The sequence below is a fragment of the Macrobrachium nipponense genome, chromosome 28, assembly GCF_015104395.2.
Source record: "Macrobrachium nipponense isolate FS-2020 chromosome 28, ASM1510439v2, whole genome shotgun sequence".
Lineage (NCBI taxonomy): Eukaryota > Metazoa > Arthropoda > Malacostraca > Decapoda > Palaemonidae > Macrobrachium > Macrobrachium nipponense.
In genome coordinates, this window is record NC_087217.1 from 61,776,922 (window position 1) to 61,804,516 (window position 27,595).

General features: G+C 35.7%; 2 protein-coding genes across 3 annotated transcripts in view; both read right to left on the minus strand.

Annotated features, from left to right (window-relative positions):
- LOC135201804 (glutamate receptor 1-like) overlaps positions 1 to 27,595 on the minus strand; it is a 377,856-nt gene that overhangs the window by 200,571 nt on the left and 149,690 nt on the right. The window lies entirely within an intron of this gene.
- LOC135201806 (segmentation protein even-skipped-like) lies at positions 9,718 to 13,290 on the minus strand. The gene is made up of 3 exons (XM_064231074.1): positions 12,593 to 13,290; positions 11,652 to 11,959; positions 9,718 to 10,513 (listed from the first exon to the last, which is right to left on the minus strand). Exons 1-3 carry the CDS (start codon positions 12,801 to 12,803, stop codon positions 9,812 to 9,814), a joined length of 1,221 nt encoding a protein of 406 aa, XP_064087144.1. The 5' UTR covers positions 12,804 to 13,290; the 3' UTR covers positions 9,718 to 9,811.

Consider the following 27,595-nt stretch of genomic DNA (forward strand, 5'->3'; position numbering starts at 1 on the left):
CCGAGGAAGAAAAGCCCCAAAGAAAGGAAAAGAGAGAAAACAGAAAAAAAAAAGGTACCAAAGAAAGTGCTACAAGCAAGTTTTTGAAGGTCATGCGATAGTCTTTTAAATCTCTCGCTTTTAAATACCCCCTCGTTCTTTTTACGAGGGAGTGACGTCCTGTTGAAGAGAGAAAAAAAAAAAAAGTGAGCGAACGACAGCAGACAGCCATTTATGCCGTTGTTAGAGGATGTTACTCTTTTATATGTATGTTCGTATGTATGTATATACATATATATATATATAAAACCTGTATATATGAAATATATATATACATATATATATATAAACCTGTATATATGAAATATATATATATATATATCTATATAAACCTGTATTAGGATGAATATATTATACATATATATATATATATATATATATATTATATATATATACATATATATAATATGTTATATGTATATATATATATATATATATATATATTATATATATATATTATATCTTATATATAATATATATATATATATATATATATATATAATATATATCCCATACCATATATAATATATATATATATATATATATTATATATATATATATATATATACATACATCCATATATATATATATATATATATATATATACATATATATATATATATACATATATATATAGAGAGAGAAAACAATAAAGTGGGCGAAGACGCACAGGCAGAACAGCGCGATTTATGGCCGTGTTGTTAGGGAGGATGTTGACTGAACTTTTATATTGTATGTTCGTAGTGTATGTTATATACAAGTATCTGAAATAGGGTTGATCATAGTAGATACAAGGATGATGCGCGAGTAATATAGGGAAAATAAATAAATGTATTATATATATACACTATTTTATTAATCATTTCACATATTCAGTAAAGCCGGTATATATTGAAAGATATATTGATGATCCATATATATATATAAACCTCTAATTGAAATATATTATATACATATATATTATATTAAACCTGTATTAGAAATATATATATATATATATATATAAATATATAGTATAATATACATATAAATATTATTATGTATATGTAATTATATATATAATATATTATAATATATATATATATATATATTTATATATAATAATAGATATTATATATTATATTATTATATATATATATATATACATGCTAATATAATATATATATATATATAATATATATATATATATATATATATATATATCATAATAATATATAGTATATATATATATATATATTATAATCATTATAATATATATATATATATATATATATAGAGAGAGAGATGATATATACATTCATTGCCGACTTTTTTGTTTTCATGACTGCAGCCACAATCTTGATATCACCATTTTATTTTGTTACGGAAAAAACTTTCCACATCCGAGCCCATTTTTATTTCAAAGGGATTAATTTCCTATACTTGCTTTTGCAACACATCAAATGAGAATGTAATTGATCCTGCATTTTAATCATATTCTTGAAACAGTACATAAATTAACTGTCTCAAGAATACGGTCCCAGTTTATGGGGGAGAAACAATGGCGTACACAGCATTCCACCTTACGGGACTCCTGTTGTCAAAACTTCAGTAATATAATATTACAAAGTATTTTAGCTATTTCTTCCATCCACATAAAGATGTGTGAGTAGAATAAGATGTTGAATTGAATATATTATTTAGGCCAAAAACCAAGCGCTGGGACCTATGAGGTCATTCAGCGCTGAAACTGAAATTGACAGTTAAAGGTTTGAAAGGTGTAATAGGGAGAAATCTTCGCAGTTGAAATCAGTTGTCAGGAAAGGATGGGAAAGTTGGAAGAAAGAGAATATGAACGGAGAGAACAAGATGTTGATTTTAGATCAATTAGGGCCTTGTGCCAACACAAATTGCACTCTCATGAGCAGCCCATAACCCAGGAGAGAGAGAGAGAGAGAGAGAGAGAGAGAGAGAGAGAGAAGCTTTTCAGCAACAACCAAAACGGTGTCCTGTGTGGTGGGACCCCCAACCTTCGCTCACACCACCATAACTACCATTTACTACACCACTTACACCAGCACCTCTTGTACTAACAAGGCCTAACTAGCCTCCCCACGTACGACGACATCCCCCTCCCCCTACCCCCCCCCCCTTCCGCCACACCCCACCCATTCTCCTATTTCTGTCAGGTGGAGAACTGAAACCATTCTTGTGGGAAATTTCTGGAGATTTGAGTGTGAGAGCGCAGGCGCACGAATGGGAGTTTGGTGGGGGGGGGGGGTGGGGGGGGGGGGGGGGGGGGGGAGTCTGGGGGGGAGTCTTGGGCGGGAAAGGCATTTGATCCGACAAATGTATCTGTTAGTTGACAAATCGGTTCTAAAATGTTATTTGTTAGCTTTGAAATAAATCTGATACATGTTTGTCACTGAATGACAAGTCAAAAGAGTGATTCGTGAATAAAACGAGAATCAATGGCCCACGTGGTTGTGACGCCAGAGAATCAACAGTCAACGAATCAAATCGTTGCAAACGAGATCAGAACGTAAGAGTAATTAACTGCAAATTCCAAATCTATTTGTGATTATGATGTAAACCAAGATAATTAATCTGTGTCAAAGGTCACTTATCAAGAAGTAATCTTAAATTCTTAATGATAACATAAATTCAAAAGTCACTTACAAAAAATAGATAAGCAGATGAATCACTTGAAATTAAAAGTTAAGCTTAAGAATATTTGCGACAGTTATCACGTCTAACAACTAAGTCTAAAAAAAAAAAAAAACCACTTCAGCAAAATTACATATGATTAAAACATTACGAAATCATTTATAAGTAAAAATATCAGTGCAATGAGACACTACAATGAAAGGTTTTGGGTCAGGAGACTGCTTCTAACCATAACGAAGCCCATTAAAATATTACTCGTAAACCAGTAACTCTTATATAAATATTCAGTTTAAAGGCTTATTAGCGAATGCAACATTACTTCAGGAAGGTCACCAATGACTAACATTTTAGTCCAGGATAATATTTATCTCACGGAAAGGTAATGCTGACTGAAAAATTCAAGCAAATGATATATAATGCAAGATATAATTGCTTCACAACGATTAGTAAATTAATATCAGAATGCTACTGGAGGAGTTATAAATGAAGACGAGACCATTTGAAAGCAGTGAAGTTAATTTAGTTGGGGAAAACACAACACGAAGATGTTAATGTTTCCGTGACCACTGACATTTCTCTGCAATTTCCATCATAATAAAAATAAATAAATAATTGATAAATAATATAACCACGAACGAGCACATGTTCAGTCAGTATCAAAATGGACCAATTAAGCAGCCTGTGAACGGCCACCAGAGACAAACATGAGATTAGACAGGAGATTTCCAGCATCTTCGATATCCGAGGCTTTGTTATTCAAGTGTTTAGAGCGCAATTTACTTATCTGCTTAATTGTGTGAACCCCTGATATGGGACAAGTGTCACAACGATTCAAATCTTAAGTCTAACATGGAATTGAGAAAGGTCTGTCCTTAAAGGCACCTGACACAACTGTGCCCGAAATTGTTTTTGCAGTAGTTCTGTTATTCTCGTTTTAAAGAATAAAAACATAACTGAATGGAATTGTGATATAGCATTCATGATTAAACTATAAACATGACGAAATAATCAATAGAGCCAGAAAGGACACAGGAGGACACTTCTTTAACCCCTTTAAACTCGAAGCCTAAAGGTGGGTACAGGACTTTTACCAGCCAGAAATAATTTAAAACGCTTAGTATTATAAAATCTCTACTTAGTGGTGTCAGGAAAGAAAGAAAACGAGTCCTGTACTTCGGGCCATTTAAACTATCTCGCGAGGTCTTCGACTTGTGTATCACCTAGGAACACCTCCCCCTTACCACGGCCCCCCCCCCTCCCGCCCTTCCGCTACATACCTCTTCCTCGACCCGTGGAAGAGATACCCCTTGCGTCTATCATTTCCTCACTGGACGCCCAACACACGAAAACAGGGCCAGCAGTAGTAGTAGTAGTAGTAGTGAGAGGGGCATCCCCCTCCCGACACACCCTTCCCCCTCCCCCGCGCCCAAAAGAGACAAACTCTCGAGGCGACCACCGCCAATACCATCATTCCCATAGTCGCCACAGTTTTGGGTGACCATAACACTACCCTGGGTGACCAAAGTGGCTCTGCGTTAGCCAACGCCGTGGTCGGGGGTCCTTCCAACCACCGGAGCGAACGGAAGATGCTTTGTTGGTACCCGGAGGAGTCGTAAACCTTCTCTTACGCTTAAATACGTGCAATCGTAGTGAGGCCCAGCGAGAACAGGAGGGACGACGGAGTTCTCCAGCTCCATTAACATTTTTGTGCGCTCGATCATACCCGGATGCGCGCGCAGGTAGTACTACTCTGCATAAACATTATTCTCTTGCGTTATCTTTCTTCAGCTGATTATAACGAACTTTCTTACGCCCCCCGCCTCCTCTTCCGGTGGGCCAGGACTCGACTGAAGAGGAGGACCCATTTGACAGTTATGCGACTCGTCATCGGAGAATCGTGGTTCTCACGATATGACCCCACGATGAAGTTTTCGCGATTTATAAGTCACCATTTACCAATGAACTTATAACCATAATGTTCAGTTATAGTGGGGTAATGTTAAACTTAATAAAGAACTATTCATGCAACTTAACAGATTATTTTACAAAACTAAAGTATGAAAAGAACGAGTTTTGATTTCTTCTTGGATGAATGCATGACAGATACGTGTATAGAACAAAGAACTCTCTCTTTCCCTAAACACACAACACACACACAAACCTTACTCGAGCGCCCAGTCACAGCATAAACAAGCCGTTTTCGCCGTAATAAGCGTAGCGAGTGTTACGGTATGGGCCATCACTAGAGAGAGTAAAAAGATCCGTATCTGATCTCGATAAAAAGAAAAAAAAAAAACGGAAAAGAAAGCGGAGGAGGAGGAGAAGAAGAACCAGCAAGAGACCTGGAGATCATACCCCATACCTGGCTACGTCCTCTGGTCCTACCGAAATTGATTTCCCACAGCGTCCGACCTCCCGATTTGTACTGGTTATGATGGCTGATCAGTATGGGATTCAAAGGCCCTGGTTTTTTTTTTTTTTTTTTTTTTTTTTTTCTTTTTGAGTGAAACCTTTACGATGGATGTCTTTTCCCATGGACGTTGGTTCTTAGAAAGCTTCGTGGAATCCAGTTACTTGTGACTTCACAGGACACCACTGCATTATTTGTATACTTCTTGTGAAAATCACGAGGTATAGCTGTAACGAACTGGCATTAAGTGGATGAAACCTGCTCCGTAATAATTGTTTAAAATTAATTTGATTTAATGCAAAGACCAACGGGAGAGACATGCAATGGTCTCATTTAGCGCAAGCTTTAAGGGCACAAGAAGAAAACCTTTAGAGCCAGACCGACCTTAAAGAAAAGGATATATCACACGAATAAAAATATAACTTCAGCTAATTACAGACTGAATGTGGAAAGCAGAGTTACAAATCGAGAAATCCGAGTTAAGTATTGCGGTTCAACTGCTGCAATTAATTACATATTGATCTTTATATTTTTCAATTTTTATAATTTCAAAGATGCTCCCCAGCAATAACTTTTAACTTTAAAAATCTTGACAATGACGTCACATCTTTAAAACTTTGCTGATGCTTTCTCTCTCTCTCTCTCTCTCTCTCTCTCTCTTACTCCTTGTCTCTACTCATTAATGCTGAAACACAAGATCTCTCTCTCTCTCTCTCTCTCTCTCTTACTCCTTGTCTCTACTCATTAATGCTGAAACACAAGATTTCTCTCTCTCTCTCTCTCTCTTACTCCTTGTCTCTACTCATTAATGCTGAAACACAAGATCTCTCTCTCTCTCTCCTCTTACTCCTTGTCTCTACTCAATGCTGAAACACAAGTCTGTCTCTCTCCTCTTACTCTTTGTCTCTACTTATTGATGTTGAAACACAAGCTCTCTCTCTCTCTCTCTCTCTCTTACTCCTTGTCTCTACTCATTAATGCTGAAACACAAGATTTCTCTCTCTCTCTCTCTCTCTTACTCCTTGTCTCTACTCATTAATGCTGAAACACAAGATCTCTCTCTCTCTCTCCTCTTACTCCTTGTCTCTACTCAATGCTGAAACACAAGTCTGTCTCTCTCCTCCTTTACTCTTTGTCCTCTACTTATTGATGTTGAAACACAAGCTCTCCACTCTTCTCGCTCTCTATCTCTGTCCTACTTATTGATGTTGAAACATCAATCTCTCTCTCTCTCTCTCTCTCTCTCATCTCTCGTCTCTTCTCTCTCTTCTCCTCTCCTCTCTCGTCAATTATCAGTTTGAAAAAAAAAATTTTCAATCCTGAAAAAAAAAATTTTCAATCCTGAACATCTGATGTGCTTCTACAAAGAAAATCGGGGCGATTTCGATTTCCTAAGTAAACGAACAATTTTTTAATGAAGATTAGTTATAACGTTCGTTTAATGCACACTCACAGATACACACACACACACACACACATATATAAATATATTATATATATATATATATATATATATATATATATATATATATATATATGTATATATATATACTGAAATACACTCACCATGAACCCGCCCAGGAGGGAATCTCTCATAATTCCCACAGTTCGCCTTCTAAGAGAGAAAGATAAAGAACGCAGTAAAAAGGGGGGCCGTCCAAATTAAGGTTTTCTACGGAGGAACGAGGCGTGATCAGGGCGTAGTCTCCCAAGCGGTGGGACTATAAGCGAGACCACGACGCTGTTCCCAGGCCTATGCCGGAACATTTCAATTATTTCACACCCTACACAGAAAGAAAAAGAAAGAGAGAGAGAGAGAGAGAACTTGTCTATATATATATATATATATATATAATATATATATATATATATATATATATATATATACATATATATATATATATATATATATATATATATATTATAATATTATATATATATATATATATATATATATAATATATATATATATATATATATATTATATATATATATATATATATATATATATATATATATATATATATATATATATGTGTGTGTGTGTGTGTGTGTATACATACAAAACAAAAGAGTGGTCACTAGAGAGAGAGAGAGAGAGAGAGAGAGAGAGAGACGGAAAGTGCTCATGGTCTAAAATTACTTGGCTCCGGTTTTCGAACGGGCCTAAGGAGAGAGAACACAGGTCTACAGAGAGCGCTTGGTCACGCGTGAAATGGGGTCGCCACGATGAAGATTTTAAAATGTTCGAAAAACCATCAGTTTTCTAAGGTATCGGAAACCGGTTTTTATTGGGTCTTCAAGTTCAATATTCACTAGCACTCATGGCTGATGATACTGTACTTATCGCGCTTTCTCTATTTCCTAGGTACTCTCGTTCTATAGCTTGGAGTTGGGGATATAATGATGATCCTGGAACATTTTATAATAATTAAGCCGTACTCGAATTTTCCATTGATCCTGTTTCGAAAAATCCAACAGGTCGCTTTTGTCTCGTTAGCTTGTGAATCATATAGTACAAGAATGAATTATATAGGTACAAGCAATGAATAATATAAGTCAGTTAATTATAGACATGAATTATATACAGTCAATGAATTACATAAGTCAATTATTTTCAAGTCATGAAATAAGATTTATATGAAAATCAATAACATAAAAACTAATGATTTACATAAGTCGGCGTATCATTTACATTTCATGAATTAAATATAAATAAAATATATACAAGAATGAACAACTGCTTACGTCATCAGCTCCAGGACGGATATAGAAGCAACTTTCAGTACATTTATCTAACATTCCTGTACTGCGTAAATCGAAAACCTCCCTACAATCATAGGACATATAAACATGGCTATTGTAATGCTTGCTCGAGTGAACAGTTAGATAACATCCATAGCATCAAGCCTTCGTCTGTGTGAACGCAACCAAATTGATATAGATCAACAATGAGACCTCCAAAAGGAACCAAATAGTTTTCTCCCACACCCTACCTACCCAACCGCAAATCTTCAGTGAAACTTACCAGTTCCTTTGAAGTCGATTTCACATTCGAGAGGTTTCTAGTTTTGAGGCCTAGTTCATAACTGACTATAGTCATAGCACAGTGCGAAAGAGTACCATAGATAGATGTTTTACTAAATGATTATAATCTTTGTATACTAAGAATGACGACCGGATCACGAAGTTTTGGGCCTAGTTAAACACAAAAATATTCTTGTATCAAGGTACTGACCAGGAAAGTTTTTTTTTTGTTTTTTTTGTGACAAAAATACAGTAATATTAATTATGCATGTATTTCTCAGTGAAGACTATGTGATAACCAATATTCAGGTTAGCACAACATGAATTTACACCCTGTGATCCGCGCCACAGAAAGAAAAGTACTGTTGATAAAGCCTCCATGTGAACAAGTTCCTGTGTTCAATCACACACTAAACTCTGCAGAGATTCAGTCATCAAGAAGCTTCTCCAATATGAAGGGTCCTGTACTCTTTCCTAAAAAGAGCTGGTCGGTCGTTTCTTCAAAGGGCTTAAGATTAGGTTTAAGTTCCAAGAATGGAACAAAGGTAAGTGAAAATCAATTCAAAATTGCGACCACTCATTCACACTTGTAGACCATACACACCATAAAACAGTGATCTGATTTTTATACACAAGTAGGGAAGCTCTTACTCAATTCATAAACATTAATGAAATCCTATTTGAAGCTGCTTTGAAAAGAGAAAAAACTATAAGCTGATTTATCGACATATGCTAAATCTGCTTTTTTTTTTTTTTTTTAAATAGACATCCGAGAATATAGCGAAGCAAGCAAAAATAATTTTTTCTTATATGCAAACTATTTTCCATATCAAAATACTACTATTTTTCCTAAATATGTATGAGTTTTTACGAAAAGCCTAACTTGACAAAAATTGGCAAAAGCAGGAATTTACAGCGATCAAGGAAATAAACTGAAGGGCAATATAAATGGGGTAGTTTAGCTTCACCTGCAACATTTAGCAGTCAAGCAATGGGTCAACTTGATGAAAAAGGAAACAAGGAAAGAATGGAATGTCTTGTAAGAAAGAATGGAACGTTTTGTAAGAAAGAATGGAATGTTTTGATAAAGCTTAAGATAAGATAGAAGGAAGGGAATCAAGTATTCCTCTCATGAAATATAAGCCTGTGATGAAAAAATCATAAATGATGCACTGAAATAACACCAATGGAGGATTACGTGAATAGCAGTCAGATGAAACACTCAATATTTGCAACATATTCTTAGTAAAAAAACAAACCCTCAACAGTTCTTTGTTAGTATGTCAATATATAGATCTTAAAAAGAAAAGCCGCTTTAAGAAACGAAATTCAGGCTACCATAAATGCAAACTGATTTTACAAGAGGGAATGGTGAATAGAGGAATGTAAAGTACACGTCATATTATGTCTAAGACCTAAAATGAATTAGACATTAAAGCAACATTGCTTTCTTGGAGCTTGTAAAACAATTTCAGGGGGAAAAGTGTTCGAGTTCAAAAGGCGACTTACCCATAACACCAGTTTTCTACTACAGAAAAAAAAAACTACGAAACAAACAACCTACTACAACGGTGTACCAAAACAAAACACACGAATATTGTACATACAAAATTTATTGAGTAAAACAAGATAAAATATGCTATGTACAGATAAAAATACAAAACAAAAACAGGACAAACAAGAAGCTGCCTACGACGACACGAGATCGTCCCTGTACGGCTGAAAGAGGGACCTGTGCGGTTTGTGTAGTTTCGGACTCGTCCTTCCAGCGACGGGGCCCAGCGGAAGCGCCTCCGCCGACCCACCCTCTGCTTCACTCCTGGAGGAGGAGACGGAGAGCGAAGTGAGAGGCGAAGAGGAAGAGGAGGAAGACGACGACGACGATGACAACGCGATCTTAGCGGCCGGCGCTAATGGAGACCCGCTGTTGAGGCCAGGGTAGAAGAGACCGCAGAGACAGCCGTTGACGCCAATCTTCGGAGACTCCTTGACGGGGCAGGAGGGCATGTGGCCCATCATGACCGGCCGCGGGACGACTGGCGGCACTGACGTTGGTGCCAAGACCCCAGGGGGGACATCTGTCTGGCGCGAATAGGGCGAGGAGAGGACGGGCGGCTGCGGTCTCAGGTAGGGAGAGAAGCGGGACAGTGATGCCGGATGACCCGGAGATGAATAAGCCAAGGGCGGGACGCTTCCGTTGGCGACGGCAGCTGCTGCTGCGGTGGCCGCCCACGACGCCCCCGGGCCAATGGTGGGCGGGAGGTAGGGCGGAAATACTCCTGACGCGGCGGCGGCGTGAAGTAAATATGCTGTGAGTGTAGGGTCTGCGTAGGGCCAGGCCAGGGCAAGGCGTTGCCGTTTGTCTTTCATTCTTCGATTCTGGAACCAGACCTGGAAATCGAGATGACGTTTTTAATGTTAAAACTCAGGAATGACTTGATACAAATCAATATAATGGGGGTTTTTTTTTCGAAATAAGAGAATTCTGCTTAGGTTAGTTGAATAAATTTTCATTAATAATAAAGAAACCGTTTTTACTCTATGGTAGCAAAAACAAAAGAATTTATGAAATATTAACATTTATATAAATTGAATACAAGACTGATTTCATTATATTTGTTCGCTTTAATTAACAAAAGCATTAATGATATACCAATTACCACAAATAAATAAAATTATGAACACTAATAAATTCATTCCCCTTACAGCTTGTATACTTTCATATTGCTATATCAGGCAGTGAGACAACCTCCCCCCACATAAAAAATTATCAGTTTCTCTCGTTAGCTACTATGATATATTATTTGCGTATCTCTGATTGGTATGATCATTAACGTTATAAAACCTACACTAGCTTAACATTACACCATATTGAAATATTAGCAAACACATTCCACAGACAGGTATTGTGTGCAAACCTACTTTAAGACAGAATGCCAAGGATAAAACGAAAATGAATCTTATTAATTCTGTATTTTTTCAATTATATATATATATATCTTCTTTCTCTAAATATATATATATATATTTTAGAGAGAGATTATATATATATAATATAATAATGTATAATATATATATATATATATATATATATATATATATATATTGTACAAAATTTATTTTTGTTTATTATAATAATTTGATATATAGATATATATATTATGATATATATACTTATAAATTATATATTATATATATAGATAATATATAGATAATATATATAGAATATATACATTATATATATAAGATATATATTTATATACGCTATATATATATATATTATATATATATGTATATATATATATAGTATATATATTATATATATATCATATATATAGATATATATGTATATTATATATACTTATATTATTATTATAGAACATTATACAATAGATATAGCATACACATATTTAGTATATACGACTAAACCTACTCAAAGCAGAATAACGTATGAATAAAACAAGAAAGTTTAATTTCTAAAACTACAAAATTTATATAAAGAATTTAAATCTCACCAAAGCGGCCTTACCTTAATGGTTGCCTCTGGGAGTCCCAGTTCCTGCGCCAGTTCGCATCTCCTGGGTCTGCTGACGTAGTTCTCCCTCAGGAACTCCTTCTCCAGGCACCCTATCTGTTCTCTGGTGAAGGCCGTCCGGTACCTTCGGATTTCGGCCGCCGAGGGCCCCCCGCCGCCGCCCCGCGATCCATCGTCACTCATTCTCTTCGAATCGCAGGACGGAAGTTGCTGCTCTGCGTTGGGATGGATGTCGAACTCGTCTGCGGACGTTACTGTAGTGCTGGAGATCTTTTCTGTGGCCGACTGCGCGTGCTGTATGTCTGTCATTGGGGGTAGAATTTCGCACAATTAATTCGCTGAAGCTTTTACAAATAGGAGACAAGAAATACTATATAGCCAGTAAAGATTTCTACTCAGCTTCACAATGAAGGCAATATTAAACAAGCACTTTCAATAGATTAATGTGAAAATAAAGAAAATTCAACTAATTAACAGTTATATAGTAAAATATAACAATATCACTAAAAATGGGGAAATCTTAAAAAAGGAAAAAAAAAACTTATGAAAATATTTGCCGATTTATGCAATTAATAATTCAGGTAGTGCGTAATTATTCAAGGTGAAAATTTGTACATTTACACATGAAACAGGTCACCTACGAGTTCTGAATAACAAGGACAAAACAATGGGGCCTGAACATAAAAAGACTTAAAACTTGAAATAAGGGAACCTTTCTTAACAAAAGGAGAAATACGCCACAGTTAACAAGCAACATGAAAAAAATATACGAAGTGAAAAGTACAAAATAATTGATAAATAACAATTGTCAACAATAGCAACAAAAAGTAAACCCACAAACTAAAGTAAACGTTTATCTCTCGAAACGTCCGCAAAAAATAGAAAAAAAAAGCCCACTGGCCAAAAATGTAGGTGGAAATGAATGAATGACTCACTCGTAGGGCTGTGTTTCATATTTCTGCTTTCCTCTGCCGACGATGCGGTCGTGGGCGAGGGCGGCGTGCTGCTCCGAGCAGGAACTGCAGACGGCGGGTGCGAGGGAAGAGGGCAGGAGAGACTCGAGGGATTCACAGGACTTCCACCGAACAGATGAAGTTTATCCTCCAGGTTTCCCAGCGTCTCCGGCGGCATTCGAAACGTCTGCATTCTCTACGCAAACGGCGAAAAGTCTTTGAAGAACCGCACGGCAAAATCACTTTCATCCACTATCAAACAGTCCTTTTAAAGCTCTACACTTAGCAGAGACGGGCCTTATAAGGACGAAGGAGCTTTTCTGCGAATATCACGCTCGCTCGCCACCTCACAAAAGAATGAGGAAGCTGAGAGCGACGGCGGCTCTTCTTATGCCTCACAATGGCCGTCATAAGATCTCCAGATGCTGATTGGCCGCTAAAGAGGAGGCGCGTCTACGGAGCGATCTCACGCCATATCCAGCCAATCGGCACTTGGGATCTCGTGGATGCCACGCCCCCCACAGATCCGACGTTGCTATTGGCGGACCCGGTTATGTTTCCATGGAATTGCTCCTGATGAGGATTCATTGCAGCGTAATGATATATTTTTCCAAATTCCCCCTTTTTCAAGGCTTCGTGTAAAACCCCGATAAATTTCTCAAATCATCTCGATCTGGGTCCCGGAGGTCCGATTCTTTTAGCGACGGCAGTCATCGGAGGACTCGCCTCCAGCATCACAAGGAGATGGCATCCCGCCAGGGAACGAATGATGCGCGGTAACTTACTTGTCAACACGGGTAAACAATATTGGTTCCTGCTGAAAGCTTTGTGTGCCGAGAGAGAGAGAGAGAGAGCTTTACCTCAATTAGGGTTTCATTAAAGGGGGGAGAAGAAGGGGGACGTGATCGGGGGAAATTCTTACCCATGCCTCGCTCACTCTATCCATTAAAGGGAGGGGGGTTGGGCAGGGGCAGATCTGGGACCCCTCCCCAGCCCCGTTTCCGAGGTTCGAACAGTCTGGTTTCATTACCCGCAATAGGGACTAATACCCTTCAACCTATTTGGCCTAAATCGATCTTGATGGTTATCCGGAAGCGTAATTTCATCAAATGGTCTTCGCCCTTAAGCAGGAGATTGCTGCTGCTGCTGTTGCCGCCCGTTCCTTAGTACCCCCCTACGCCTCTTCCATCCCCCACCCCCTTCTCTCTCTCTCTCTCTCTCTCTCTCTCTCTCTCTCTCTCTCTCTCTCTCTCTTTTATAAACTGAGAACTAAACTTCCAACAGAAATCTCTGCAAATGTACGGACTAAATATCTGATGAATAACTTGGTGCCAAGATTTATATAAAAAGATGATAAAATCCAACCCCATCTCTCTCTCTCTCTCTCTCTCTCTCTCTCTCTCTCTCTCTCTCTCTCTCTCTCTCTCTCTCTCTCCTTATAAAATGGGAAAAACTTCTAAAAGAAATCTCCGTAAATGTACGGATTAAACATCTGGTGAATAACTTCCCATTTGTTACCAAACTTTGTATAAAAACAAACACTTTCAATGAGAGTTTCACAGTAGAAATTGTTCACGAATAAGTTGACTGATTAATGGAGTAATTCATGTAAAATGGAGTCTCAACGACTATAGTTATTGACGCCAGAGATAAATCATTCAAAAATATGATTGATAATTATTCAAGAATTACAACATTTTACACTTAAAGACAATTACGTTCAATGTAAGCTATTACTGACTCATTTTCAACTGGGCATTTTCATTTGATAATCTTTTTCCTTCAATGCAGTTAAAATAGACATGAGCTGAGCCGCCATATAAAAGACTAGATATCGAATATTACTGACCATAAAAAAAGAAAAGACAGCCCACTAGGGAAACATCAATAATCACAAACAACTAGCTTGAATAAAAACTAGTTTGAATAAAAAAAATTTAAAAAAAGGATATTCTATATTAATGAGGTTTCTACGCCATTTTTTCTTGTACTACTGTAATTTCGTAGTGATATTTGTCTGTGTATATATATGGGGGGGATTGGTTGAACTGATTTACGTAAACTAGCGTCGTAACGATGGAAACTTTTAACATTAACTCTTTCTTAAACATTTTCATACATCTATAGAGTAGCTTCTTAGAAAGGACCGTGAACTTCGCACACACAGGATTTTGTAGCCTGGGCCGGGGTGGGGAGGTAGTGGTGGTGGTGGTGGTGGTGGTGGGTGGGGGGGGGGGGGGGGGGGGGCAATGTCGGACTGTGCCACAAGGGTGAAAGTGCTGGAAATCGCTCCACGATTCTCGTCCGGACAGATGTGCGGCACTTATCTTATACCGTACAAATAACAACGTTGGGTCTTGGATTTCTTGTTCTCGCTAATCGCTGATCAAGCAGACTTTAAGAGTAAACAGTAGAATGATGGGGGGCGGGGTGTCACTCCCGAAACCCTGTAAACAAGCAGCTGTGTTCACGTTAACCCTCGAGTTTCTGTCCTTCCAAAATTCTCTTACTACATTGATAAGCTACCGTACTCTGTGACGATACCTAAACATGGTGGTTCTCAACAGGGGGGGGGAATACCCCTAGGGGGTGGGGGGAATTTCATTGTTTCGGGGAGGGGGGGGGAGAGGAATTGTGACCAACTGTTTTTTGTATTATATACATATTATTTAGAATGCACCTTCTGAGGCAATTTTAAAAATGAAAGTGGGGATGACATTCAGACATATGGACCAAAACATTGAGAATTACTACTGTAACTGTTAAGGCTTTATAGTTAAGCTCCTTATTAGCTAAAGAAGAGTTTCAAAAAACAAGAAAAGCTATAGTAAAAACCTCTGTACCTCAAAAATCACCTCGCACGAGACATAAATTAAATTGTCCGAGACACCTTCAAAGAATCAGGGCAAGCGTTTGCTTGGGAAAATTCTCGTAGTTTACTGTTAACTACAACGGCACTAGATAAGCGGCGTACTCTTATCTGCTACAGATAATTCTGTATTTCCGTTAACCAAGAAACCGCACCTGCACTTCAGCAGTTCATATTTAAGCAGTCCGTATCGAAGCGTCTTGTATTGACTTTCATGGAATGGCCAGAGGCAGTGTACTGTCTTTAACTTTTAATTACATCAAAAACAAGTTTTATTCAAATCTGAGATGATATTGAATTCATAGCCTTGCATAATGAAATCCTTCACTGCAAAACTTAGATCAAAAGATTTTTGGTAGTTTCAGTAACAGTTTTTAGTTATCTGTAAAAAAAAAAACTAATTGAGATGGCTTTCTTTTTGTCTGTCCGTCCGCCCACAGATCTTACAAACTACTGAGGCTACAGGACTGCAAATTGATATGGTGATTATCCACCCTAAAATCATCAAATGTACCAAATTGCAACCCTCTAGACCGAGTAGTGTTTTTTTTTTTTTTTTTTTTTTTTTTTTTTGTTTTTTTTTTTTTTTTTTTTTTTTTTTTTTTTTTTTTTTTTAAGGTTAAAGTCACCCAGGTTCGTGCATCTGTCACTGCTATAGTTCCAACAACACAGGCCACCACCGGGCTGTGGATGAGTGTTTCATGGGCTGTGGAGGAGAGTTTCATGGACCGTGGCTGAGTGTTTCATACAGCATTATAACCAGTTTTCTCAAGAAGCGGTAACTGGGAGAACTAAAAGTCTAATTATCATCAGTGTTAATGGAATAAAAATAAAAGTCCACAAACTGTGAGGTTAAACTTTACAAATAGGTCCATAAACAGACTGATTAAAATAAAAAATAACATATGGATACGTACGTTGTACACGAGAAGGTATGTCGTGAAAATCAATGCAATCACCTTGAGAAAAGCCTATTAATTATAAAAAAAATCCAGAATATACTGCAAGCAGTCAAATTCTCTCCCCCCCACCCAAACCCCCCTCACCCCCCGCCCCACCACAAAAAAAAAAAAAAAACTCCCCGAAGCATAATTTGGTGGAAGAGCATCCAAATACTACAAAGCCACTAATAATATTATATTAGTTTATTCTTAGTTTTTTTTATATATATATATTTTCTCTTTTATACAAAACCGCAAGTTTCAGAAGGGAAGAGAAATAGGAAGCGGTAGATGTGGGGCAAATGGGTTTAGGGGCCATATCCTGTCTCTCTCTCTCTCTCTCTCTCTCTCTCTCTCTCTCTCTCTCTCTCTCTCTCTCTCTCTCGTATGATCTTATCTGTCGCCGAACCTTTTAACGTTACTGAGTTTAGTTCCGGAGATGCACTAAATGGCAAACAAAGCCAAGCAGTTGTTCTTACCGCCTTGTAACTTACTTAAAAAGAGAGAGAGAGGAAAAAAGAAAGTCCTTTCAAAAACGAAATTAAATATGTTAGTTTGCTTCGAGCTTCAGATAAATTCGTTGCCACTTGGACAGTAATAATTCTTGTATTGCAAAGGAAGCTAAGGCCACATAATTTACAACGGTATATATATCCTTTATATATATATATATATATATAGATATATATATATATATATATATATATATGTGTGTGTGTGTGGTGTGTGTGTGTGTGTGTGTGTGTGTGTGTGTATACATACGTATGCAAGAGTATAAATACATTTGATATTTTTTTTAAATATAATTTCATAGAACTGACAAAAAATTACGAATTTTACATTTTACAATTAGATAATAAGTAAGTCAAATGCATGACGGATTTATTAAAAAGACTTTAGTTTTCCTAGAATCGTAAAATAAAAATTACTTTAAAAATATTTAACGCTCTTAAAATCTAGGCATTTATCTTGGTCGAACCGTGACATTTTATTTATAGTTTCACATAATAGCAAATAAAATTTTACCTACATGGTATCCCAAAACTGCAAATAATCTACTTGCAATACACTAACCCAAAATTGCATATTATATATATTGCTTATAGTTGCAAATAACCTCTGCTATGTAACATCCCAAAACTGAAAATAAAAAATTAGTCACATGGTTTCCCAAAATTGCAAATATACTATTAGCTCTGTAATAACGCAGAATAAAATAATTTAGTTAAAGGTTGCAAATCGGCACACAAAATTATAATTGCAAAATTTTACAAAGATTTTTTATAGCTACGGAATATCCCAAAATTGCACACAATATTGGTGAAAGTTGCAAATACACAATATCCCAAAATTGCATAAAATATTGGTAAAAGTTGCAAATGCACTAAGTTATGTAGTATCGCAAAACTATAATAAAAAATTCTCAAGTTGTAACTAAACATTTAATTATATAGTACCCCACAATGGCAAACAATTTAGTTTCATAGTTTCCCAAAATGACACAAAATCTTCGTTACATGGTTTACCAACACAAAAAAAAAAACTCTTAGCTCTGTAGAAACCCAAAACTGTACATAAAAACCTAAGCTTCAATTGCAAATAAAACTCCTAGCTATGTAATATCCCATAACTGAACATAAAATCTTAGTTAAATGGTTTCTCAATACTGAAAATAAGCTCTTAACTATGTAGTATCCCAAAATTGCACATATAGTACGATTTTAGTTAATTGTTTTCCAAACCAGCACATAAACTCAACTAAATAGTATCCAAAAATTGCACATAATTTACCTGGCTTCCCAAAGTTGTAAATGAACTCTTGGCCATGTACCAAATTGCACATAATATTTTAGTTTTATGGTTTCCCAAAATTGCACTTTTAGATAGTATCTCAAAATTGCACATAAAATCATTGTTAGACTGGTTTCTCAATGCTGCAAATAAACTCTAACCTATGTAGTACTCCAAAATTGCACACAATTTCTTGCATGGTTTCCATTGTTGCAAGAAACTCTTACCTATGTAGTACCCGAAATTGCACACAAAATTTGTTACAAAATGGTTTCCATAGTTGCAGAAACTCTTAGCTATGTAGTAATAAAATAATAATAATAATAATGGTACAATGTTTCCCAGTTACAATTAAACTCTCAGCTAATTAGAACAAAAACAAATAATATTACAATGTTTCCCAATTAAAATTAAACTCCCAGCTATGTAGTAGCTCAGATTACACTTAATATTTTATTTTCTTACAATTGCAAATATACTTTTAACTATTCAGTATCCCCAAAGTGCCAATTAAATTTTAGTTACATGGTTTCCCAAAATAGTATATAAAACTCTTAGCAATGCAGTAACCTAAAATTGTACACAATTTGTTACAGGGTTCCCATCGTTGGAAAAAAAAAACTAGTAGCTACGTATTATCCCAAAAACTTCACATAAAAATTTACTTATAAGGGTTTCCCAAAATTTCATGCTAATTCTTAGCTATCTGTATCTTAAAAGTTGCACATACCATTAAAGTTAAATTATTTCCCAATATTGCAAATAAATTATCATCTATGTATTACACAAAACTTAGACAAAAAATTTGTTGCATGGTTACCCAGAGTTGCAATAAACTCAGGCTATGTAGTATCCCAAATTTGCAAAAATAAATTACGTTTCCCAAGATGTAGCTATGTAGTTTCCAAAATTTGAACAATAAAATTTTCAGAAACATGGTACCCCAAAGTTGCGCAAAAAAAAAAATCTTGCCTATGTAATAAACCAAAATTATTTTGCAAACTAAATTTTAGATACATGGTTTCCAAGTGTCAAATAAATTCTTAGCTACGTAGCATTCAAAAACTGCATATAAAAATTTAGTTGCAAAGGTTTCCCAAAATTGCAAATAAACTTGAATGGTTCCCAAATTCGCAGATAAACCCTTAACATGATGCTAACCCACAATTGTCCATCGATTATCAGTTACATAACCCCCAAACTGCATACATACGTTTAGTGACGTAACTGGTTAATAACGAATATAATCATCTCTTACCAATGCGGTTTCTGAAAATTATACAAATATCTTAATACAGTTATGGAAAAAACCATTGTTTTGAAAAGTTAAGGGAAAAAATTCTCACCCATTTCAAACACCATAAACACAGATGAATATATAGACTTAGCTAAGTGGTTTCGGAAAATTAAATATAAACTTCTTATCGCGTAGAAAAAAATCTTATTCTTTTGAAAATGCAGAGTGAAACATTCTCACCGACGTCAAATACCATAAACAATGATGAATAATAATCTACCAAATGCAGAATCTGCAGAGGGTTTTACACTGTTTCCTAAGCAAACGAGATTCGAAATACCATGACCCTGTGTTCCTCATTGGACGATTGTGTTGCGTACTCGCCTGCAGATTTGGCAGCCCGAGTTCGCTCCCCGCTCAGCCCATGCGGAATCAAGAATAATTTATTTCTAGTGATTAGAAATTACTTTCTCAATACAATATGGTTAGGATCCCACAGTAAGCTATAGCTCCCGTTGCTAAGTGACAAATTGGTTCGTAGCCACATATAAAAATATCTAATCCTTCGGGCCAGCCCTAGGAGAGCTGTTAATCGGTTCAGTGGTCTGGTTAAACTAGGATATACTTGACTTTTTTTTTTAACCATGACCCCTTACAGTGACGACTCTCTCAATCTTCGAGATGAGAGTTTAGCCATGACAATCAGACGCTTACTTAGTAAGCCTCAGCTTATTCTCGAGTATTACCCCCAAAGGCAAAGTCGGTTCACAGAGTTAACGAAATGATCTCGTCTAAGGTAAAGATGTGAAATGGTGTAATAAGAAGAACTGGCTGATGCTCAAAGGAAATTAATGATAAGTCATGTGACAGAGAGCTGGCTTATACGGTAAATGTCAGTGGGAAAGTATGGCTAGGGAAGATCATTGAGTCCAGTGCAATTATTACATTACTGACAAGAATGTATGACAGTTTAGGGAAGATCATTAAGTTCAGTGCATTCATTACACTGCTAACAAGAATGTATGACAGTCTACGGAAGAACAGTGAGATAAATGCAATTATTACATTACTGACAAGAATGAATGACAGTCATGTGGCCAAAGCTATAAATAAAGCATTATTCAAAACTGTTTAATATAACAGTCTTGTTGTTTCTTTCAATAAAATTGTCATTATCTGCAAAAGTACACAAACTTTTAGAGAAACTGTGTGAATTTTGTGACTAAAAACAATCAAAATTGTTAATGTGGTGGAGGAAAAGGAGAGCAGGCTACAAGGAAGACTCGGCCTAGATTAGCTTAGGACTTAGGCCAGTTTGTATCAGGAAAATATATAATAATGATAATTCGGTCTCAGCCGAGACCAATCAAAGATGCAGCAAGATAAGGAGCACTTAAACATCCGGAAATCCCTATTTGTAACTGGGTGTTTTCCAGTGTTAGCAGGATATACCTCAGTAACCACAAAGCACAATTCGACTAAATTTGGCAGATTTGGTCCTTAGGTTTTCATCTCGAGATGATCAATGTTTGTGAGAAATCTGCCAAATTAAAATGGTTTCCATGGCAACAAATTACTCCAGAAATTAATTGTATAGAGAGATTGCCACATAATGAATCTACCCCCTCAGTTTCATGGAATTCTGTTCAATCGTTATTGAGAGATCCCACTAAAATCATCATGTATACACACAGACGTGTGAATATATTTCTTCCTAAATAGTTAACGGATGTAATCACGACTAACTAATTATGAATATATACATTAAGGAAAAATCACAAGACTTCACATAGAAATAACTGAATATCTATGCATGTTATCATGCATTTCAACACTTCTCCCTTTCTTAATTCTTATCTCAGCATCCCAGTCTTTTTAAAGCAAATGACAAAGATAACGAGGGATTATGTTACACTTCCTTTGCACAAAACAGCACATCAGAGACGACGAAACTTGAAGCAAAATAAAACTGTTTAGTCCTAATTCAAATGAATACTATGACCAAAAGAAAAATAGACATTAAAAAGAAATGTGGTGGTGAACACATCCAAGCATCTGGTCAAGTAGAAGTTGAAAATATATAGATTTAAATACCGATATTTTTCTTTCTTATTTAAAGCAAGCTTCCTTTCGCCGAGTACAAACACAGAGGAAAAGTAGACTATTTGTGGCTTACGGATGCCTGGGTGGTCGACCGTATAACCGCCGAAGGTTATAAAAATCTTTAGGGATATAATAGGAATACACTGACCATAAATCATCATTTCACTTCTCGTAAATTATACGTAATCGGAAAAAATTCCTGTCAATTTTTTTTACAGTAGATTATATAAGCAACAGGGTTCAAGAAGTGAATCACTGAAAGAAAAGAAAAAAAAACAATAATGAGAGTTCCACCAGCCATATTTCAAAAGTAGAAACGTTTCTGTAGAAAAATGAGGAAGGAAGGGTCTTACGAGGGCTAATGGTAGTTGGCAGCGGCCTACCACACAAGAGGGTGTAGTGGAGACGCTTCCTCCCTCCCTCTCTCTCTCTCTCTCTCTCTCTCTCTCTCTCTCTCTCTCTCTCTCTCTCTCTCTCATCACCCTGAATAAAGAGATCAGCATGATAAACTTTCAACCAAGACGAGTTCTTGAAATTTTCATGGCCTCCCAACTTCGAGGCAGTACTAAAACGCATATATCTCTCCATTTCTCCTCGCAGTTCGGACCTACCATCTCGAGACATTAGCACCCAATCATGGTCTGCTGCGAGGAGGCTCCCCATTTATCGCCACGCCCTCGCGGCAACACAAAAACAAACCATGATGTTGCATCACAACAACAAGAAAACCAACTAATGCAAACTCTCCTCGAGCGATCAACTGGAGAAAATAATTCGCCATTTGGCTTTTCAAGGTCCCGGCCTCCCGTCCTCTCCCCCCTTTTCCTCTGCTTCGTCTCACTTTGACCACTCACCCTCCCCCTCCCCCTCCCCCTCCCCCTACCATCCGTCGCGGTAACGACATTAAAAGAGCGGAAAGGTGTTGTTTTGGTCTCGTGTTAAAAGGTTGGTGTACAGGAGGCCACGTGCCCATTCCTGCTCCCCATCACACGCAATTATGGGTACACAAGTTGAGTGCCAGCCATCAAAACTCCACACCTCTCTCCCGTCCTCTCTCTCTCTCTCTCCCGTCCTCTCTCTCTCTCTCTCTCTCTCTCTCTCCTCAGTTCCTTCTCCCACCTTTCGTATAAAAAATAAAAACTCCATCTCGTTTCCTCTCTCTCTCTCTCTCTCTCTCTCTCTCTCTCTCTCTCTCTCTCTCTCTCAGTTCCTTCTCCCACTCTCGTTTATAAAAAATAAAAAAACTCCATCTGTGTTCCCCCCTCTCTCTCTCTCTCTCTCTCCTCAGTTCCTTCTCCCACCTTTCGTATAAAAAATAAAAACTAAACTCACTCTCTCTCTCTCTCTCTCTCTCTCTCTCTCTCTCTCTCTCTCTCTCTCTCTCTAACGCTCGGCATTAGGAACATTTTCTTCTCCCATCATAAGATCGTTTGAAGTTCTGGTTAAAAAATAAAAATATATATATATATAAATAAAAACATTTTGTCGGAGCTTATCCGGTCTCGGCACTCAGCTGGCTTTTATAAGGATGCCACTGAGACACTCTCACTGAGAAACTCTCAAAAGAAATAGTTTCTTATTCGTTTATGATGTCCATCTGCTACTGGTGTAATGGCAGGAAGGTTAAGTTTTTACATCTTTTTTTCTATGATGGGATTTTTTGATGATGATGGGATTCTAATGGATGATCTACAGTAGTTTTTAGGGATTAGTAAATTATCAAACAGTGGATATTATAAATGGCGTAGTTTGACACGTTTGATTGGAAGCATATTTTCGGATCAGTCCGCTGATTTAGTAGTATGGTAGGCAACTCTAAATTTGCCTATAGACATGAATAAATCTCTCTGGAGATGGCGGCCATGAACAAATTGGAACTCATTTGATTTTAAGTTTGAGCAACACCCCTGCGTCTCCCAACACGCCTTTTTTTCTAGGCTGGATAAGGGCAATATACGTTATCTATCGCACTGCATTGGCCTTATGTCTTAAACAAAATCAGATCTATTAGGAAACTGGACACCAACTTCTAATCAATAATTGCTCACAAGACATACAGAAGGCAAAAGACATTGGTTTGCTGAACTAGGGCCACAATCCGCAGACAGGTTAGCAACAAATCAGATTATACCCCCATCCAAGTGCAGCTTAATCCAGAGACATTAAAACAATAGGTCGATTTTGTCCATTTTAAATTTTTAACAATTCAAGTTCACTCCAGAGTTCAAGAAGCATCGGTTTCTGGCAAACTAAGCCGCATCAGTTAACGATGCTTCTCGCTGCCTGTGATGCTACTCATTTATCTCTATTAGCCCCAAACCGACAGCAGATATCCTGTCAACACAACTACTCTTACGCACTTCAATGGTTTCGCTCTAATTGATGTGCTTGAAGGCAGATCATGTCTGTGTCTGTCTGTCATTTTACAATTTCGCATATAGTGAAATTATGTCTCCAAATTACGTAGATCTGTCTGTCTGTCTGTGTGTCATTTTATAATTTCGCAATTACGTAGATCTGTCTGTGTCTGTCATTTTATAATTTCGCAAATAGTGAAATTATGTCTCCAAATTACGTAGATTTTGCGCAAAACTTATAAATTTGCATACTCCGCTAATGAAACTTAGTGACTTAACAAGGCGTGATCCTACCTCCAGCCTACCCGGGAACGAGTGCAAGATTCTCCACTCACGTATCAGATACAAACATTATAATCCAAACTTAACGTGAAGTGGTCTTCGTAATTAATACTCATCATCACTACTACTCATATGAAAAACAAAGAACAAATAAAAAGGACAGATTAAACACGTTCACATATTCTCGGTTATAAGTGGAAACAAAATAACTGAAGAGAAATATAGCCTCTAAATTCAGAACATCAAATAAATTAAAACGTGCTAAAATTTACAGACAGATGGCCGTTGTTTCACCAACGAAAATGAAATACTATATATTTTCTTATGAAATCATTTTTCTGAACTGTTTAATATGCTCGTTATTAATTTATTAAATTTTCATTCCAATAAATAAATCATAAATATCCTTTCCTAAAATTCCTGTATCTTTAACTCGAGACAAAACACATTTTTCAGACTTTTTTAGACCTTTCCTACCCTCCGCACATATAAAGTAGTTTGTAGGCTTACTCCCCAAGTAAGCGAAAAGCTAGTCGTGAGAAAATGTTCAGACTTATTTACCTTTAGAAGAACCATAAATGTTGCCGGAATATTCTTTTTAGAGGGGGAGCAGGTTGGGTACCGGTGAAGGACGTAGTGTTGCTTTATCAATAGACCCAGAATTTTCTTTTTGAACGGACCTCAAACCCACGAAACAAAGATAAGAGGAAAGAAATATATATATATATATATATATATATATATATATATATATATATATATATATATATATAATATATATATATATATATATATATATATATATATATATATATATATATATATATATATATATATATATATATATATATATATATATATATAACTAAAAATTTCAAACGGATAGAAGTCAGACTTTAATTTAAAATACACCGAAAAACAAATATAAGAGGAAAGAAATTTTATATATATATATTATATATATATATATATATATATATATATATATATATATATATATATATTATATATATATATATATATACATATACATATATTATACATAGATATATATATATACATATATATATTATATATATATATATATATATATATATATATATATGTATATTATATATATATATAAATATATATATATACACACACACACACACACACCAATATATATATTATATTTATATATAATATATATATAATATATATATAGATATATAATATATATATATATATATAAGTAAAGACGAAAAGATAGGTAAAGACGAACTAAAAAAAAAAAAAGTGAATCGATAATTATGTGCTGAGAGTAAGTTAAGAGTCTAAGTTAAACACACCTGGCCACGGCTTCGCTTTGTAGACATATTCAATTATTTTCGTCCACTGGACCTTCAGCTACTTTTCTCAGCTGCTTTTCAGCTGTGTTCCCTGATGAAGGAGTTGCAGCTTCTCATCTGGTCGAGAGTGCAGACGCCTGTGGATTCTCACACAGGGTGAATTCGGTCAAATGCTTGTGTAATGGATTTTTTTTTTTTTGAGACTAAGTTAAGATGCCGGAAATCGTAGTGCTAAAAACGTTGATTCTTTTGATTATCATACATGAAAAATTAATTAAACTCTTGGCTTCTACCTGTTTGAAATTTTTAGTTATTTATATATATATATATATATATAATATATATATATATCAATATTTTATATATATATATATATATATATATATATAATAATATTATATTTATATATATATATATAATCTAAAATTATCGATTCACTTTTTTTATTGAGCCTTTACTTATCATTAGTTCGTCTCTACCTATCTTTCCGTCTTTACTTATCTTTATCTCATAACGTATAAAATCTTCAATGTAAATTAGACATATATCCTATGTCTAAATACCTTATATTCAATATCTAAGATCCTTTCAATCACTTATTCTCAATTTAAGACATAAAGGATATATTTATGAATAATGCCACTGACATTATTCATAAATATATCCTTTATGTCTTGAATTGAGAATAAGTGATTGAAAGGATCTTAGATATTGAAAATAAGGTATTTAGACATAGGATATGTGTCTAATTTACATTGAAGATTTTATACGTTGTGTGATAAAGATAATTAAAGACGAAAAGATAGGTAGAGACGAAAATGACATTATAAATATTCCTTCAAGTCTTAAGTTAAGAATAAGCGACCGAAAGGATTTTAGATAATAAAAATAAGGTATTTCAACATAAGGGATATGTCTAATTTACATTGAAGATTTTATATGTTATATGATAAAGATAAGTAAAGATAGGTTAAATATCGAAACCCTTTCTAATTTCCAAGCATGGACAAAAGACCTATTGGCGTAACGAACCGCAAGTAATCTTGTTTCTAAACAGCGGTTTCTCCGTGTACTCTCTTGTCCTGTCAATGTCGCCCAGCGATGCTGCACCCATTACAATACAACACTAACCTTAATACATTTACACTCTCACTTAACGATTCAGGAAAAACCCAGCTCCTTGCTTTTTAACAGGCAAGGTCGCCTGACAGATGGCCACGAAGCTAAATATACACCGAGGGATTCTCAGAAACAAGAGAGAAGAGGGGAAAAAATAATTCAGGAAGACTGACAACATTTAAGAGAAATAAAGCCATAAGTGTTATTAAGGAGCTGTAAATTATCGTGGATTCGAGGCTATTTTCATTAAATGCCACATACAATAAAATTATGTACCGTTTTCGCTCTGCCCTCACTGTTAAGGATTTCTTTAGCGTGCTAAAAAAAGAATCAATGTAAATCTTGTAAATGTGTAAGAACACCAGTACACGGGTCTTGTCAATATTCATAAGTATTTTCACCAATGGGAATTTAGCATAAAATTCATAAGATTCTTGAATATTTAATAACCTGTCAGTAATGCCAACAGATGGTTCCGATGAAAAATGCACTTGCTAAATTGTATTTTTTTCTTTTTGTAAAATAAAATTTAGATAAAGGTAATACCTCTGCAAATGTTAAGCGTTTTAAAAACTTACCTCTTTGCAGACTGCACGCGAACTTAAACACTACGAAAAACAACCAGGGACATTACCTGAAATGTAAAATAAATGAACTGTAAGTGTTAAAAATGAGTAAGTAATGGCTAAGTAAACAAAAATGTATGCGTATCTATCTATCATAATCTATATCTATATATATATATATATATATATATATATATATATATATATATATATATGCTACCTAAAATTATACAAGTGGAAGTTCAGTTTCTATATAAATATAAATAACTCAAGAAATATTACACATCAGCAATCATAATGGAACGCGTAAATTAATAGACTGTATTATCTCATTACATTAACGTTATTAAAACAGAAAGCTACCACCCGTCAACTGTATGTATAGAATG